Source organism: Plasmodium falciparum (genome assembly GCF_000002765.6).
Source record: "Plasmodium falciparum 3D7 genome assembly, chromosome: 13".
NCBI classification, from domain to species: Eukaryota; Apicomplexa; class Aconoidasida; order Haemosporida; family Plasmodiidae; genus Plasmodium; species Plasmodium falciparum.
The window spans coordinates 2,360,001-2,380,703 of record NC_004331.3 but is presented as its reverse complement, the minus strand read 5'-3'; the positions used below and the strand labels follow the sequence as shown (position 1 = coordinate 2,380,703).

The 20,703-nt window shown below is 16.8% G+C and overlaps 3 protein-coding genes across 3 annotated transcripts in view; 1 reads left to right on the top strand and 2 right to left on the bottom strand.

Moving 5' to 3' along the window:
• Positions 1 to 2,744: 2,744 nt before the first annotated feature.
• On the bottom strand, positions 2,745 to 8,822 carry PF3D7_1359600 (conserved Plasmodium protein, unknown function; the record flags this gene model as incomplete). Its single annotated transcript, XM_002809043.1, has 1 exon — positions 2,745 to 8,822. The coding sequence occupies one exon, from the start codon at positions 8,820 to 8,822 to the stop codon at positions 2,745 to 2,747; it is 6,078 nt and encodes a 2,025-aa protein (XP_002809089.1).
• Positions 8,823 to 15,468: 6,646 nt separating this feature from the next.
• PF3D7_1359500 (conserved Plasmodium protein, unknown function) lies at positions 15,469 to 16,278 on the bottom strand (the record flags this gene model as incomplete). Its single annotated transcript, XM_002809042.2, has 1 exon — positions 15,469 to 16,278. One exon carries the CDS (start codon positions 16,276 to 16,278, stop codon positions 15,469 to 15,471), a length of 810 nt encoding a protein of 269 aa, XP_002809088.2.
• Positions 16,279 to 19,505: 3,227 nt separating this feature from the next.
• PF3D7_1359400 (CUGBP Elav-like family member 1) overlaps positions 19,506 to 20,703 on the top strand; it is a gene marked incomplete at both ends in the record, with an annotated part of 1,948 nt that continues 750 nt past the window's right edge. Inside the window, one exon of the mRNA XM_001350263.1 lies at positions 19,506 to 20,598. Coding sequence (XP_001350299.1) covers positions 19,506 to 20,598 — 1,093 coding nt within the window. The remainder of the gene's footprint in view (positions 20,599 to 20,703) is intronic.

The window sequence follows — 20,703 nt, the reverse complement described above, 5'->3', positions numbered from 1 at the left end:
AAGTATGTTTTATTTAAAAATGTGTATTATTTATAAAAATGTGTATTATTTATAAAAATGTGTATTATTTATAAAAATGTGTTATTTATAAAAATGTGTATTATTTATAAAAATGTATTATTTACAAACATGTATTATTTACAAACATGTATTATTTACAAACATGTATTATTTACAAACATGTATTATTTACAAACATGTATTATTTACAAACATGTATTATTTACAAGGATATATATAAATATATGTGGATTTATTTAAAAAATATATGCATTTATAAGTTTATTGTAACCATATCTTATCATACGTGCTGTGGTTATTTTATTATTATTATTATTTTTTTTTTTATTTATATATTAATTTTAAATGTGTGCATTAATGATAGCATTAATTATATTTGGAAATATACCAATTAAATAAAATAAAATATGACATACAAAAATATTTAAAAAAATGTTAAACAAAAAAAAAAAAATAAAAAAAGAAAGAAAGAAAGAAAGAAAAAAAAAAATTCACTAAACAAGGAATAACTTATAATTATTTATAAAAGATTTTTTTTCCTTTAAATTTAATTATAAGTCATAAAAATAGTATAAAATTTGGTTGTACATTTTTAAAAAAATTAAATATATTAAGAATTACTCCAATTTTTAAAATATATAAGTATATACATATAAATATATATATCAATTAGTATATGTATTAGAAATTAAAAAAAAAAAAAAAAAAAAAAAAACTTTCTTTAAAAGATCTATAGGAACAATTATTATATACAACTAATTCATGTTCTGTACGTGTAATAGTTCTATTCATTCCAATTACTTAATCCTTATTTATTTTATTATTAGTTTATTATTTCATTATTATTTTATTATTTCATTATTATTTTATTATTTCATTATTATTTTATTATTTCATTATTATTTTATTATTATTTTTTTTTTTTCTCTTTCCTTTAAAATTTTCATTTATAATAATTTTCTTCTTAATTTGTCATATACGAAAAAAGGAAAAGTAAACACCAAAATTCATAAATTATTAGGAAATGAAATGGAACTTATGGAAATTATTATATAATACACATTTATAACATATTATACTATACATATATATTATATATAAATGAAAAAGTTAAAATGTTGTATGTACATGACATTTATTATATTATATTATTTCATATCATATATTATTTCATACTATTTTATTTTGCATTTTTGCAAATATTGTAAAAAATAATTTACCACTAAAAAAATTAATTATAATAAGAAAAAAAAAAAAAAAAAAAAAAAAAATTTTAAATCATATGAGTACACATAAAATGTGTTAAATTTCTATAGTTTTTTTGTTGTCCACTTAAACTTTATAAAATAATCTATTGCAGGCTCATAATTTTTATAAAAAAAAAAAAAAAAAATAGAACAATATAGAACAAAATTAAACAAAGTTGTACAAAATAATAATAAAAGAATTTTATTATTTTTCTTTAATAGTTTATTAAAATGACGTTTTTGTTTTTCAACATTTTTAAAAATATCACATGTAAGCTCATAAATTAAAATTTCCATTTTATTAAAAAGTGGATTCATAGAAATAAAAATATAACATATTATGTGATAATTGGACTATGCATTTTTATTTTTATGAAATTATAAGTATAATAAAAAATTTTATTATATAAAAAAAACAAAATAAAAAAAAACAAAACAAAGCAAAATGAAATAAAAAAAAAAACAAAACAATATAAAATAAAAAAAAAACAAAACAATATAAAATAAAAAAAAAACAAAACAATATAAAATAAAAAAAAAACAAAACAATATAAAATAAAAAAAAAACAAAACAATATAAAATAAAAAAAAAACAAAACAATATAAAATAAAAAAAAAACAAAACAATATAAAATAAAAAAAAAACAAAACAATATAAAATAAAAAAAAAACAAAACAATATAAAATAAAAAAAAAACAAAACAATATAAAATAAAAAAAAAACAAAACAATATAAAAAAAAATACAATAAAATAAAATAAAACAAAACAATATATGAAAAAATAGAATAAAATAAAATAAAACATGAAGTTCTAAAAAAAAAAATAAAAATTTAACAATAAAATTATTTATTTAATCTATTACAAATAAATAAATATTAAAACAGAAAAATATAAACTATAAAACATATAAAAAATATATAATGTGAAAAAAAATATAAAAAAAAATAACCATCATAAATATAAGAATATAAAAGGAATAAAACAAATAAAAGTATCTATTTCTCCTCTTATATTATGTGAAAAAAAAAAAAGTATCAAAGATAAAAATATATATTTCTTATATTATACTATATACATATATATACAGAGAGAGAAATGATATATTATGTTAATGGACAGTTTTAGAATTTTAAAACAAAAAAAATAATAATTGAACTATATTTTTTTTCTTTTTTCTCTTCCCACATTTCCTTAACTTCCAAATGTATTCATACAAATATACAGGGAGATTACGAAAAATATGGATATTATAAAAAAATACACAAATATAAATATAAATATTACTAAAGAATGTTTTAAGAAGTTCTAAATGTACATACATAACCACGTTATTCTCTATAAAAATGTTATAGGAATGTTCGAAAAAAAACTTTTATATACAATATGGATTTTTTCTTTTTTTTTCTTTTTTTTTCTTTTTTCACATATTTTGATGTTTTTTTTTTTTTATTTATTTTCTTTTTTTTTTTCATTATCACTGCAAGTTTAAAACGGAACGGCAAGGATATTTTAATATTTCGTAATCATATGATTGCACAGAAAAACAGGACTGCATAAAAATAACTAATTTCTCTAATGCACAATCAACACTAACTTCATTTCCTCTTATTTCCATTAATCTTTCAGTGAATCCTTCATGAACTTGTACATACAAATTTCCTAAACGAACATCAGCTCCACATTCTTCTTTAATAATAGCCATTCTTTTACATCCATCAGCTAATAATTTTTGTACACATTCAAAAGGAGCAACTAAATATATACAGCATTTTGATGATGACATTTTAGATTTTACATAATGATATAATAATTGGCATGCTCTTAAAATACCAAATATATTACCTTTTAATAAAAACACATGACTATCCGCAAAACCTGGAAACCATACATCTTTAGCACTTTTATAAACTGATATATGTAAAGATGATTTTATAGTTTTTACATGTATTCCCTTTGGCCCCATAAATGAACCACTTATATCTCTTTGTGCTGCAATTTTTAATTTTCCTATTGAATTATTTGTATATGCTAAATGAAACTTTTGTATAGATATTTTTGTATCGTAATTATACTTTTCTTTATCATTTAAAATATTTTGTACATACTTATTAGAATTATCAACACTTTCTTCATCATCAGAATTGTTCATATCATCTTTACAAGAAGAATATGTATTTATATCATCATTTTTATTACCTAAACTATTTAATATAACTGATTGCTTCTTTTTTAAATGCATATTTTTTACATCATTTAATTCTTTTTCTAATTGTTTATTTTTAAATTTCAAGCTATTAATAATATTTTGTAATTCACTTATTTTTTCATTCATACTATTTTCACCAACAAATCTGTTTGAATACCCTACCATATCTTCATTATTATTTAACATCATATCCATATTATTTTCAGTACCATTCATGTTACTGTTGTATATATTTTCTTGTTCTTTCATTCTATTATGCTCTAAAACATTCTTCATCGTATTATTCACACCATTTATATTATTCACACCATTTATATTATTCACACCATTTATATTATTCACACCAATTATATTATTCACACCATTTATATTATTCACACCATTTATATTATTCACACCATTTATATTATTCACATCATTCATATTATTATCCAAGCCATATGCCTTAAAATCATCATTCATCTTCATATTCGTGTTATTCATACCATAAACCCTTTTTTCTTTCTCAAATCTTTTTAAATTGCCAACATATGATTCAATCTTCTCCATACTCTCATAAACATTATATTCCTCATCAACATTAAATACTCCTTTTTCATTACTATTCATGATACCATGTATAGGCTCAGTATTTCCAGATGGGTACTGAACATTCTCATCGTTAGTCTTAAAAATTCTAAATCTACTATTCGTATGTGTAGGAAATTCATTTTTCAAATCATTTATATATTCTTGACTTCCTAAAATATAATCATTATTTAAATTGTTCTTATTATTATAATTCAAAATTAAATTATTCATTCTATTTTCTCTTTCCCGTGAGCTAAGTAAATTTAAATCTTCTTCATTTTCATCTAACATACTATTTTCCATCTGCATATAAAATTCATCTCTTTTGTCATTATTAAGACTATGTGATTTCTTCATATTCTTATTAAGATTCATGCTAATAGTACGATGTGTGCTATTTCTTTCATCATTATTATTACTATTGTTACTATTTACATTATTCATATTATTTATATTATTCATATTATTTACATTATTCATATTATTTATATTATTCATATTATTCATATTATTTACATTATTCATATTATTCATATTATTCATATTATTTATATTATTCATATTATTTATATTATTCATATTATTCATATTATTTATATTATTCTTTGTAGTTTTGAATACTTGCTCCTCATCATCTGTTCCACTCCTAAATGTATTTATATTTCTATTCACACCTGTACTTGATTCATCATTCCAACAAATATTGAAATCATTCGGATTATCAAAATTTCCAAAATATTTATTTTCATTCTTTTTATTATTAAAAGCTTCTGAATAATTAACAAAATTGTTATATTCTTTAACTGGAAATATATTATTATCACCAAATGAATTATTTATAAAATCATTCAATTTATTGTTAAACAAATTACACGATGGAAATTTTATAAATTTTTTATTTTTAGAAGTTCCTTTATTACATAATATTTCATTCTCATAATTATTATTACCAAATTTTATATCATACAAATTTAATGGTTCTGTATTACAATTTTGAGTATACATATCTCTTTTACATTCAACAGTATTATCTTTAAAATCATTCATGTTATAATCCTCATGAACCACATTATTAACCATTCTATTTAACTTTTCATTATAATCAAATTCATTGAAATTTTCAAACACATTTGAATTCTCAAGACCATTTGAGCCATTCACATATTTTTCGTCATTCTTTCTAGAATTTATATCAGAACTAGGAGGGTTTATATTATTAATCTTATGTGTAATCTGATCTTCTTCTTTTACATTAATTTTATTATTATCATTATTATTATTGTTCAATTTAACTTGTTCATTCTTATTTTGTTTCTTTTTGTTTTGTTCCTTTTCGCTTTTCGTTATTATATTATTACTATCATTTATATTACTTTCTTCAATGTTTTCGTTAATTGTATTATTACTATTTGAGCTTTTTGAATTTACACTATTTTCTTGATTATTATTTTTTTTATGCTTATCCTTATTTTTATTTTTATTCTTATTTTTATTCTTCTTCTTATTATTATTATTAAAATTTTTTGAATTGTTATTTTTGGTGTTACTACTATCTTCCCCCTTATTATGTTCAACATTCAAATTAGTATCATATATATTATTATGATTTATAACATTCTTTTCGCTAGCATTATCTGTAGTAGTCGTTGTTGCTCCATCATTATTATTAGCATCATTTGTATATATATCACCATAACTTAACAACTGATCAGATTGTTTTGCTTTATCATTAAAATAATCATCCTCTTGGATAGAATCATATATTTCTTTTTTATAGGGTATGTTCTGGATTATTTCAACATCGTTTGTGTATATCATATCTTTATTTAAAGAAACACAAACATTTGAATTACCCTTATCATTAAAATTCTCATTTTCACCAATATAATTATTATCCATAAGATTATTACAAGTTAAATCATTTAAATGATTCATATAATTCATTAATCCTCTTGTATTTGAGTTAGTTGTAATCATATTTTTATCTTCATGTATTGTATTTTTTTCTCTCATATTTTGATGAGAAAATAAAATTTCTTTATCCATACATGTATTATCTACTGTAATGTGCTGTTCATTATTATTTTCATTAGAACATTGAAAATTGTTATAACCACCTTTCATTAAATAATCATTTTCATTATCATTATTATTCTTATACGCTTGATTACGTGATGCATTCATGTTAATAAAATGATTTAAATTATTTTTCAAAGTATTATTATTATTATTATTTAAAAAATTTAAATCAACAGGATATACCATAGCATTATTATTACTGGAAACAATATTGTTATATGATTTATTATGAGGTAAAGGAATAAAATTATTATCTTGATTATTCATTTGAAGATAATAATTTTCATTAATTTTATATGATACATGTGGCATAATATTTTCCAAACCACTATTTTTTATGTGTGTATTTTTATTAATTACATTTCTCTTCATATTATCCTTTATATAATAATTATATTCATTAGTTATTTCATTATTATTTTGTTTCGTATTTATATTATTTTTCATATTATACATTTCTAAAGGAATATTAATACTCTTCATATCATCACCATTAACATTTTCATTCGTACGAGATAAATTAATATTACCCTTATAATTATTATTAAAATTGTAATCATTTAAATTCATTTCTTCGGGTTTATGATTACTATTACACCAATCATTTTTCATATTAGAAATATTAGTTGGGCACGCCTTTAGATTATCATTTAAATTTTTTGGAATAGTAAAATCTAATGTTTTCTGTATATGAAACATATTTACATCCATTCTAATGTTAGAGTCAATATCATACTCAGAATTATTTATATTTAGATTGTCCGATATATTTTTTTCGTCCTTCATTAATATTTTATGCTGATCATGTATATGATTTGGTAATACATTTATATTCTTAAAATGATTATAATACTTAGAATTTGTATAATTTTCTTCCTTTTCATTTCTTACAATATTATTTGTATTTAATATATTATTTGTGCCTATGTTATTATCATTAATTAAACAACCGTTTTTCATTTCATTAATACTATTATTACTAACATTAGTATTGTTCATATCTGTTGATATATTAAAATCATTCTTTTTAAAATTCATGCTATTTATATAATCTTTTATATTATTATCATTATAATTTGTTTCCTCATTTTTATATAACAAACAATTCTTAGGATTTTTATTTGTATATTCATTATTTATGTGTGGTATCTTTTCAATATTGTTTTCTATCTTAGAATTTAAAACATTATTTCTTTCATATGTATTAAACGTATCCTTACTATTATTTTTATTATGAACATAATTTAAGAAAGTACTATTAAAATATTTGTTATTTGTACAATACCTTTCACTTATTAAATTACTTTGTCCTATATCATTAACACTGTATATATTACTGCAAATTTTTGTGGATGAACTATTTACAGAATTTGGATGATTCGTTATATTATTTTGATTTTCCTTCCATTTATTATTATTATTATTATTATTATTATCATCATTATTAATAATAGCACCACTGTTCTTATTCTCATTAATGAGCTGGTTATTATTATTACTATCAATATTTTCATTATTATCAATATTTTCATTATTATCAATATTTTCATTATTCTCATTATTATTATTATTACTATTACCTTTCTTATTTATATTTTTCTTCTTTTTATTCTTTTTCTTATTTTTCTTAGAACTATTGTTTCCTTTCTCATTACTACTTGTTTCCAAAGTAATATCCTGATTACTTTCATTATTATTCGTCACATTATTCGTATCCTTATCATTACATTCTCGGTTATTATTAGTATTATCCTTTTTATTCTCTTTATTCTTTTTTTTTTTTACTCCATCACTGGCACGATCATTACTCACATTTCCAAGAACAACATTACCATCATTAATATTCATCTCATTATTATTAACATGTTCAGTATTAAAAAAATTAGATGAATTTTCGCTAGTTGGAAGAGTAGAATTACTAGAATTATTCTCCTCATTATTATAATTTTCATTATGTATATCAACTTTATCTTTTAAATTACAATGCGGTTTCATATGAAATAGATGGTTCATTATATTATTACTATGATTTTTATTAGTTTTATTTTCCTCTGAATTTGGAAAGGTAGTATTCGAATTTTTATTTTTATTAATATTAGAACATTGAAAAGAAGTATTATTTTCACAAAGAGAAGAAGAATCAATATTAATATTATTATTCATTTTATATTGTTCAGAATATTCTTGTACATTTGAATAATTCATACTACATTCTTCTTCTTTATAATTATTAAGGAAAGGATATAATCCATCATAATAATTACGTACCAGATTATTATTAGACATACTATCATTTTTCGCAGCACTCTTTTTATTATATATATATCCATTATTATATATATTCATATTATTATATATATTACTCGTATTAATATGCTCATGATCATTTTGATTAACACTATGATTGTCAGCACTTCTATTATGAAATATACTATTATAATTTGAATCAACTAACTTATTAAATTTATCAGATCTTTTTAATAAATCATTGTTTAAATTTCTATAATTATTATACATTATATTGGAAATATTTGAACTATGATAATACAATTTTTCTTCATCCTTATTTCTCATTTCATTATTAACTGTTCTAGTTTTACTATCCAAACTATTCATTTTATTTAATATAAAATTATTTGCACCATAATTTTCTAAATCCCCCTTTTCCTCATCCTCATTTTTATAATTTCCATCCATTTTTACAAAAGACAAAAAAAACAAATACAAATATATATTAATAAAATTGTATATATATATATATATATATAGTATCGATCTATTCTTAATTTTTTTTTTTTTTTTTTTTTTTTAGAAAAATTATATAAGCTGTAACTGTACCTTTAAAAAATAAAATATACATTATATTTTATATATATAAACATATATATATATATATATATATTTTCTTTTTTGTTAAAAAAAAATATTTTTTCTGCTCTTTTCTTCTTTTAAATAATTAATTATATATATATATATATATATATATTTTTTTTTTTTTTTTTTTTTTTTTTTTTTTTTTTTGTTTCTTCGGTTTCTTGGTTTTACTTACTAAAATTCATTAATTTTTTTAAATATTTTCAAAAACCAACAACCTAAAAATATATATATATATAAATATATATTTATTTATACATATTTATATATATTTCTGGATAAATATTTCACATAAATTTTACAACTATATATAAATCAACATAAAAAAAAAATAAGACAAAAAAAAAGAAAAGGAAATGTTAAACTAAAAGAAAAAAGAAATCGATAATTATATAAAACATTTCCATAATAATGTAAAATTAATTGGTTAAAATATATGCTACTTCATTTTTATTTTAGGAACATTATAATTATAAATTAAAACATGTACACTAAATATAAAAAATAAAAAAAAAGAACAAATCAGAGAAGAGAAATATTTAAAAAAAAAAAAAAAAAAAAAAAAAACAACAACAACAACAACAACAACACATATATTTTATAATGGTAGAATAACAAATATTCTATTTATCATATTATAAAAATTATTCAAAAATAGATTAAAATATATATCGACATAGTAAATTAAATATATATATATATATATATATATAGACAGGAATATATAAACACTAAATACGTGTTCTACATAATATTATTTCTTATTTTTTTAATATTTCATTCATTATAAGTATATGAAAATAAAACAACACGTTTTATAAACATATGTTTAAAAAAAAAAAAAAAAAAACCAATAGAACGTAGGAAATATAAATATATATATATATATATTAATATACAAATTAAAAAACATTTATAAAAAAAAAATTACAAAAAAAATACAATAAAATAAACAATATTAATAATTAATAAAAAATATTAAAAAAAATAATAAAAGAACACAAGAACAAAAAGAAGAAAAAAAAAAAAAAAAGGGAGAAAAAAAACTAATACATCCAATATATATAATGGAAAATTGTCTATTGCTGATTTATTTGACAATAAATATATTCAAAAATTAGTCAAAATAATGAAATATATTTATATAATATAATAAACTAACAAAATAATATAAGAAATATATATATATATATATATGATGCTCTAACTTTATATACATAAAATGTAAACAAAAGTTGTAAAATACGTAAAAATATTAATAAAAGAAAAATTAAAAATAAAAAGATTATTTTAAAAAATATAAAATTCAATGTATGCAAATATATATATGTTTATAATATTTAAATTTTTTATGCTTTTTTTTTTGTTTTTTTATAATTTTTTTTCTATACCTAAAAGATGTGAACTAAAGAAATGATACACATACATGTTATGGCAATCATATAATATTAAAATACATATAAAAAGATAAAATATATATGCACACACATATATATTTCATACGTACATACTATTTAAAATTTTTTATTTATATAGATTAATATATTAAATGTATATTTATGTAATAATAATTTTTTTTTCTATTATTATAATATATATGAACCTTTTTATATATACTATAAAAAAAAAAAAAAAAAAAATGTATTTATTTGCAGAAAAATTTAAATATATATATATATATATATATTGTCATAATATTAACAAAACGTTATAAATATAGTAACAATTAATATATATTTATAAAATAAAAAAGAAGTATGTTACACAGTATGTATAAGGATATATAATATATGTATAGGTCTTTATTTTAAAATAATAAAAAGAATAAATAAATATTATAACTATGCAACATATAAAGTTCTAATAAAATGATATATATATATATATATATTTACGTAGTATTCTTAAAAAATTCTATATTCTTACTATATACATTAATAATTTATTTATTTTAAGTGAATAACTGTATAAAAACAATAACAACAACAAAAAAAAAAATATATTTAAAATAATATATATATAATTAATATATAATTATTATACGTAATAATATATATATATATATACATCAATATAAATTTTTTTTTTTTTTTTCTTTTCCTATATTTATTTTTAATCACTAAAATAACAAAATACACATCTTATATAATGGTAAATATTCTACAATATATATATTTAATCTCCAATATAATTTTACATATATTTATTTAGGCATGCATACACATCCATAAATATAATTTATTAAATATTTTTTACTATTAAATATAATATGTGTATTAAAAATAAACAAACATATATATAAAATAATATATAAATGAATAAATTATATTTAAAAAAATAAATAAAGAAAATATACGTTCTAACAATTTTTTATGTTTTTATTTTTCTTCTTTCTCGTATAATATAATAAAATTCAAAGGATTATTTAAAATATTAAACAAAAAAAAAAAAAAAAAAAAAAGTTGCAAATATTTTAAAATGTATATTATATATATATATATATATATAAGAAATTACTCTATATTAAAAATATATACATTCAAATATAAGTAATATATTTCTGCGTAGGAGAATATAATATTTCATTTAAATAACACATATAATGTAAAAAATAATTTTATATATATATATATATTCAGAAATTAGCAAATCAATTGAAACTTCAATTATGTATATATGTATTTAATATGATATAATAAACACATATACAAGTTTATAAAGGTAAAAAATTCACATCATATTCAAAAATGGGTTATACTCATTTAAGGTATAAATATGTATATATACATATATATATATATATATGTATGTATGTATGTTATTTAATTAAAAATGTATATATCTTTCTGGGTAAAAAGATACATAAAAATTTATATACATATTTAAGATATTCATTATATGTGTATTATTATATATCTATCTATCTATATATATATATATATATATATATATATATATATATATAGCATATTTCACACACACATAATGAATATTATATATATATATGTATATATAAGTTTTTATTTCTTTTTTTATATAAATTGTTTAAAAATACATCATGGTGCTGGATTTAAAAAAAAAAAATTAAATATAATATTAAATATATGCATACAAAAATATAAACTAAAAAAAAAAAATATATATATATATTATCTGTAATATAAAACATAATATTCAGAATAACATATTATATTTATATATAATATATAATATAGTACCTATATATTTTTGCTTTTTTCTTTCTTTCTTTCATATATATATATATATATATATAATAAAATATTCTCTACACTTCATGCATTATATATATTTATTAAATCGTATCTTTTATTTGTTTATTATTTTTTTTAATTTTTTTTAATTTTTTTATTTTTTTTTTATTTTTTTTTTATTTTTTTTTGGTAGATTATTATATATATATATTACAAATGTATGTATGTATGTATTTATATACACTTATAGTTTATTATATACTTAACTATTTTTTTCTATTTATGCATAAATATAATACATCTATAAGTATTGTACTCCTCATAATATAAATATAAAAAAGGATAATTTTATATACACATATATATATATATATATATATATATATATATATATATATATATACATATATACAAAAAAATATACAACTTATGTCAGCATATTATTATATATACGAATAAAAATAAAAAAACGTTAGATAAAACAGGTATTCTTCAAATATTATATATATTTACATATATATAATTTTGTGTAAAAAAATTACCTAACAAGGTTAAAAGAATTGCTCATACATATTTATATTATTATATATATCTTTATATGTAAGGTCATATAAAAAATTAAAAATTCAGATGTTAAAAAAACACAAATTTTAAAAATATTAAAAAACTACATTTCTAGATGTTAAAAAAAAAAAAAAAAGATTTGGATCTTAAAAAAAATATATATTAAAATAATTCGTTTTATTTAAAACACTTGGGAAATTATTATATATGTTAGTAACATATATTATATTTTTTTCTTTATTTTTTTTATTTTTTTCATTTTTTTTACTTTTTTTATTTATTTAAAATAAACATTTTTTAAAAATATTAAAAAAATAATAAATATTAAAAGTTTACATAAATAATATATATTATTAAACATTAATACGTATATATATATATATATATATATATATATATATATAATACATATAACATATAATGTATTTTTATATACATAAAATATTATTTAAATTAGATAAATCTACTTTTTTTTTTTTTTTTTTTTTTTTTTTTGAGCAATTTATGTTATTATATATATAAATATATAATAAATAATGGTTACACACAAAATATAAAACTTAAAATATATAAAAAAATCTTAAAAATATACATAAAATTATAATGTAATTATATGAGTAATTAAAGAAATTATTATAAAAAATGAAAATAACATTAATAATTGTTTTTTTTTTTTTTTTTTTTTTATTCTTTATTTTACTTCTAATTTATTTATTTGTTATTTTTTTTATTATTTTTTTTTTTTTTTATTCTCACTCTTATTCTTTACTATTATATTTAACATATTACATTACATATTTTATATAACAAATGAAATACACCTTTAGATATAAAAATTTTATAAATAATAATAAGCATATATACTACTATGTTATATATGTATTTATATAAAAATTGAAATGCTAGAAAATGTTCAAAATTTTTTTTTAATATATATACCCATAAATAATTTTAATATATAAAAATTATAAAACTTGTAAAAATATATATAATAAAATTATTACGTAAACAATAGATACAAAACAATTATATATATATATAACAAATATTACTATTATATATATATGTATATATTCTTTTTATTCATTTTCTTTCTTATATATTTAAAATCATACTATTAAAAATAAAACTAATTCTAATAGTTTTTTTTTTATTATTTTATAATATATTAATATATACACATGTTATATAAATATATATATATATATATAGATTATTTGTGAAAAAAGAAAAAATATATATTTTACTATATTATTCATATATATTTCTATTTATACAATGTATTAAAAAAAGTGTTCAAAATAGAGGATGGGAAAAATATTAACCTTATATATATATTCTTTATAATTAAATATATGTTTTCCTTTTAACCATTAATTATTATTTAATGAAAAATATATTGTAATATATGTATATATTTTATATTATATAGTATATTTTATATGTATATATTGTATATATATATATATATATATATATATATATACATATTATTATTTATTTATTTTTATTACTATAAAAAAAATATTCTAAAATTCTCATGAATGGAAATTTTGTATTTATATTTTTTTTATTTTTTGTTTTTATATTATAAAAATATATGTATGCGAAACTACAAAAAAAAAAAAAAAAAAAAAAAAAAAAAAAAAAGAAATTAATAAAATACATAATAATATTATATAATTATATTCTAATTATTATAAATGTTTCATTACACATAAAAATAAATAAAAATCAAGTTATGTATTTTTTAAATATAATATAATCAAATTGTAGGCATATTAAAAAAACTTATTAACTATGCTTCTATTATATAATTGTATGCGTATTGTTTTTATTATATTAAATATATATACAAATATATATTTATATATTAAAGATAGAACAAAACCATTTATATAATAAAGTGTATAAACTATATATAACTCTTTAGCATAATTAAATAAAAATAAAAATAATTAAAACAATGAATTTACATGATTTATGTGTAATATTATATTAGTATCCTAAATAAAATGGGTGAAGATTTAAAATATATATAAATAATATATTTTTTTATGTCTCCATTATTTTTTTTTAATATCTATATGTAATACGAATGATGTATCAATGTATATCATATTTATAAATAAAAAATGTAAAGAATACATTTCTTTTTTATTTTATTTTTTTATTAAAGTTTGTAAATTCATGATGCTTCATGTAAATATAATTCTTGTATTCCTAGATATGAAAAAAGTGTGCTATGAATAAATAACAATAATAAGTTATATTATATATGTTATATGTTGTCAATATATATATATGTATAAGTAAAAATTATAATATGATGTCTCATAATAATTATGTGTTTCTTATAATTACATGATCGTCATATATCGTTTTAATAATCAGCTCAAATTTTTTGGATCTATAATATTATATACAAGACACAAATATATATATATATATATATATATGTATATATTATTATTTAAATTCTTTATATTTATTATATCCTCCATATATAACATGATAAATTGTATTGTATACATATTTTTCTATGTTTTTTTTTTTTTTTTTTTTTTCTTATATATTTTTATATATAGACCAATGTTTATCATACATATATCCAAAAGAAAAAAAAAAAAAAAGGAAAAACAAAAAAATTAAGGAACCATTATAATAAGAAATTTTGTACATATATTAATTTCCTAATTAAATCTTGATAAATTAATTCTAGGTATATATATTTTTGATGAGGGTATAATATTTGCATTTGGAGAATTGAGAGCATATGTATCTTCGTATGAATTATTTTTTCCTATTTTTAAAACATTAACATTTTCATATAACATGTTTGCTTCTTTTTTTTTTCTTGACTTTTTATTCGAAATTTTTTTCATCTTTCCCTTTTTTTTTCCTTCTTTTATTTTATCTTCCTGTTTAAATTTATAAGAAATAATATTTTGATCTCTTGTTGGTTCCTTTAATAAGATAGTATATTTATTTTTACTTGTTTCTTTCATTTTGTTATAATCCTTATAAGATATATTCACAGTTCCATCATATATTTTGTTTGATAAAATATTTGGAAAGGCATTTTCTATATAAATATCCCCTTTTTTTTTATAATATTCTTTATTCTCTTTATCTAAATTAGTTTGATTATTTCTGTGATTTTTTTTATTCATATTACATGTTTCACTGACATGTGTCAGAAAAACGTTATCCAAAATCTTAAAGTTATCTATATGTGTACAATCATTCTTTCTTTTATTTTTCTTTTTCGTCAATTTTGTTTTATTTTTCGTTTTTTGTTTTATCCCCTTTTTATCATCTTCATTATTTTCATAAAGATCCATCATACTAATATTACTGGGCGTGCTATTATAAAAGTCAAATATTTTTAGATTTAATCTTGTAGATATATCAGCTAGATTTATTTCGTTTTGGTCTATAGAATATTTGGCAGGTGTACATGCATCCATGCAATTTTTATAATATGTTTTTACGAAATTCATATTAAAAAAAAAAAAAAAAAAAAAAAAAAAATATAAAGAAGAGAAAAGTATAAAGAAAAACATAAAAATATACATACATATATATATATGTGTAATAAGATAAATGTATAGAAGAAAAGGATTTCTCCGTGTACCTTTATTTTTTTTTAACTGAACAAAATATTGCTTATATTTGTTGTAAGGAAAATAACTATTACACGTGGCTGTATAACATATAGGTATAAATTAAAACAACATTAAAATAATAGCATGATCATAAAACCTTTTCACATTATGTGGAAAATTATTAAAAAAAATTTTTTTTTTCATATATATATATATATATTATATTTATATTTTTTTACTTTTCACTATCCTTTATTGAACAACAAATAATTGGTTAAATAATATAAATATATATATTAAATATATATATGTTCTTCTTTTATTTTGTTATACATAATTTTGTGTAAACGAAATTAAAAATATATATAAGTAATTTTTTTTTTTTTTTTTTTTTTTTTCTTTAAATTATATTTACGTAATATAAAATTATACATAATATAACTTTCCTTTTTTCTTCTTTTTTTATGTTTTACAATTTGATAATATTATTAAAATATAAATTCTTCTTAATTCTATTTTAAGTAAAAAGCATTCTACACATTTTTTTGTAATGAAAATATGAAAATATTTTATTTTATGTGTAATTATTCTTATAATATTCGGACATTATACCAGATATTTGTTTTATTGTTAAAAGACGGAAAAGATAAATAGAAAAAATATATATATATATATATATATATATATACATTTGAGAAGAAAATAAAATAAAGTTGGTACCTTGATACATATATATAAATAAATAAATAAATAATATTTGAATATACCTTATGGTAATTTTTCTTTTCTTTTTTTTTCTTATTATAAGATGTCTTATATGTTTATATATATACATATATTCCTTTTTATAAGGGTTCATTTCATTACATCAAATAAAAATAATGATGTTATAGAACACATGTTTTTTTACTAATAAATAAATTTCCCATATTCCTTTTAAAAAAATAAAAAAACATCAAATATAAGAACAAATCTATATATTTATATTAAGAAATGTCTTAAAATATGCATAAATATTGTTAAAAAAAAGAAAATAAGTAGGAAATATATATATCTTCATTTTATATAATCATATGATATTTTAAATAACTAACAAACTAAAATGTTTTTTTTTTTTTTTTTTTTTTTTCCTTTATGAATTCATAATTACTGTACAACAATAAAATGATTGAATAGTGGATACATCAAAAAAATATATTCACTGTGATAAATATATATATATATACATCATATATATATTAAAGCAAAATATACTTATTAAAAACATAGCTGTCATAAAAATAATTGTTTAAAGTGAGGGGGAAAAAATGTTCATAGTTATTTATAATACTTATATAGTATTATAAATAAAAAGTAAGCAAAAATGAATTGTTCAACGCAAATATATATAAAATTGTTAAAAAATGAATATTTATAAAATTCTTTCTATTAATTTAATATATATAATATTATTTGGGAATTTACTTTTTTTTTTTTTTTTTTTTTTTTGTTATTTAAAATAAGTATATTAATTTTATGTTACAAATAAAAATTTTATAACATATATATGTTTCAATATTTAATTACATAATATTTTTTTTTTTTATTATGAATTAAATATATATTGATTAAAATATACATTATATTAAAATTATTTATAATATTCAAATATATACTTAAATTTTTTTTATATGATAAATAAATATATATATATATATAAATATATTTTCACATGTATTACTTTCTATTTACCCTTATTTTATGGACTTATATTTTAATTTATATATATATATATATATATATTACATATATATTAAATAAATTATATATAAAAAAATTAAATATATATATATATAATATATTTATTATATACATATATATATAATATGAATTTTTAAAAATATACAATAAATGGTGAAATAAAAATAGGAACAAATTTAAAAAAATATATATATTTATTTGATATTATAATTTTATTTATATATTTACATATATTTTATATTTAAAAAAAAAAAAATAGTTAGGAACAAAATATTATAAAATTATTAAATAAAAAAAAGAATAAGATTAAATAATAGAATAATGAATAAATATAAGAACATTTTAAAATAAAAATACATTTTTTAAAAGTTCATAATTATATATTTATATTATATATATTATAATATTATATATATAATTTTTTTCTTTTTATATTCCTTTTTAATTTATTTTTAATAATATCCTTATAAACATATAATATATTCCAAATTATTATTATATTATTATATTCTTATATATATATATATATATATATATATATATATATGTATATTTTTATATTTATATTTTTATATTTATATATTTATATTTATATATTTATATTTATAATATTAGAATTAACTTTTTATTTATTTCATATATATAAATAATAATAATAATATATATATAATATTAAGTTATGTAAAACCTAAAATTATATTAAAATTATACTTATTAATATAAATAGAAATGAATTGTATATAAACATATAAAATATTTTTATATAATATATATGTATATTTATTTATTTATAATATATGTACCTTATTTTTTTATTCATTATTCTTTTATTTTTCATTTAATACGAAATATATATATTTTCATTATGTATTAAAAATATGTTCATATTTATTAATAAGTTCGTGATTAAGATGATTTATAAAGAAAAATAAAAAAAAAAAAAAAAAAAAAAAGAAATATATAGTATTAATTATATATATATATTCATATATGTAGATATATAATAACACTCTTTTAATAAAGTTTTGTAATATTTTTTTTTTCCTTTTTTATTTATGAATAATTAAAAAAATAAAGTAAAATAAAATAAAACAGACAAAAAAAAAAAAAAAAAAAAAAAAAAATAATAAAAAATAAAAAGTAGCAGAAAAGGAAACCAAAACGAAATATAAACAAGCAAAATAATAATAAAATAAAGCTTCTTTGGGTATACAACTATATATATATATATATATATATATATATATATACATATATACATATATACTTATAAATACCATATTATACATACATATACATTTTTCTAATTACATTTTCAAATTTTTTTTTACTTTTATAAAAATTTATAAGTATATTAAAAAAGCAAAGGTATATATTGAAATATGGATGATCATGAGAATATAGATATTAACGATAATTCTTCTGATGCGAATACTGCAAATTACAATCAGGATAAAAATGAAAATACATCAGAAGTAAATGACTACAGTAAAGAAGATATAGAAGGAGATGAAAATTTAAAAAGTTCAAAGGGAAAACAAGAAAATAATACGAAAAGTTCATCAGATAAAGATGAAAATACAATAGATTATGGAAATCATGATTTCCCATGTAATCCAGCACCTCCAGTTCCTATAAAACTATTTATAGGAAGAGTACCAAAAAATATTGAAGAAGATCAATTACGTCCAATATTTGAGGAATATGGTATAGTTAATGAAGTAGTAATTATAAGAGATAAAATAACTAATGTACATAAATCTAGTGCTTTTGTAAAAATGGCTTCTATTTCAGAAGCTGATAATGCTATAAGATTATTAAATAATCAAAAAACCTTGGATGCACAATTAGGATCATTACAAGTAAAATATGCATCAGGAGAACTTAACAAATTAGGATTTCCACAAAATATCGAATCAGGTGTTGATCAAGCAAAACTATTTATTGGTTCTCTTCCAAAAAATATTACAGAAGATAATATTAAAGAAATGTTTTCACCTTATGGTACAGTTGAAGAAGTTTTTATCATGAAAGATAATTCAACTGGTTTAGGTAAAGGATGTTCTTTTGTTAAATTCTCATATAAAGAACAAGCATTATATGCTATAAAATCATTAAATGGAAAAAAAACTTTAGAAGGCTGTACAAGACCAGTCGAAGTAAGATTTGCAGAACCTAAATCTTCTAAACAACCACAAATTCCATTAACATTACAACCTATGCAAAATCCACCACATGCAATGGCACCACAACCAAGTATAAGTTCTCCAAACAATATTAATTTTGGTAATAACTTTTCGGTAAATAATAATTATCCACGTCAAGTTGGACCTTGGAAAGAATATTATTCAGGAGAAGGTAGACCATATTATTATAACGAACAAACAAACACAACACAATGGGAAATGCCAAAGGAATTCGAAACATTATTTATGAACAATTCGGCAAATATGCACAATTTATCTGAATCCTCAGGTAAAAAAATATATACATACTAACATATATACATACTAACATATATACATACTAACATATAGACATACTAACATATATACATACTAACATATATACATACTAACA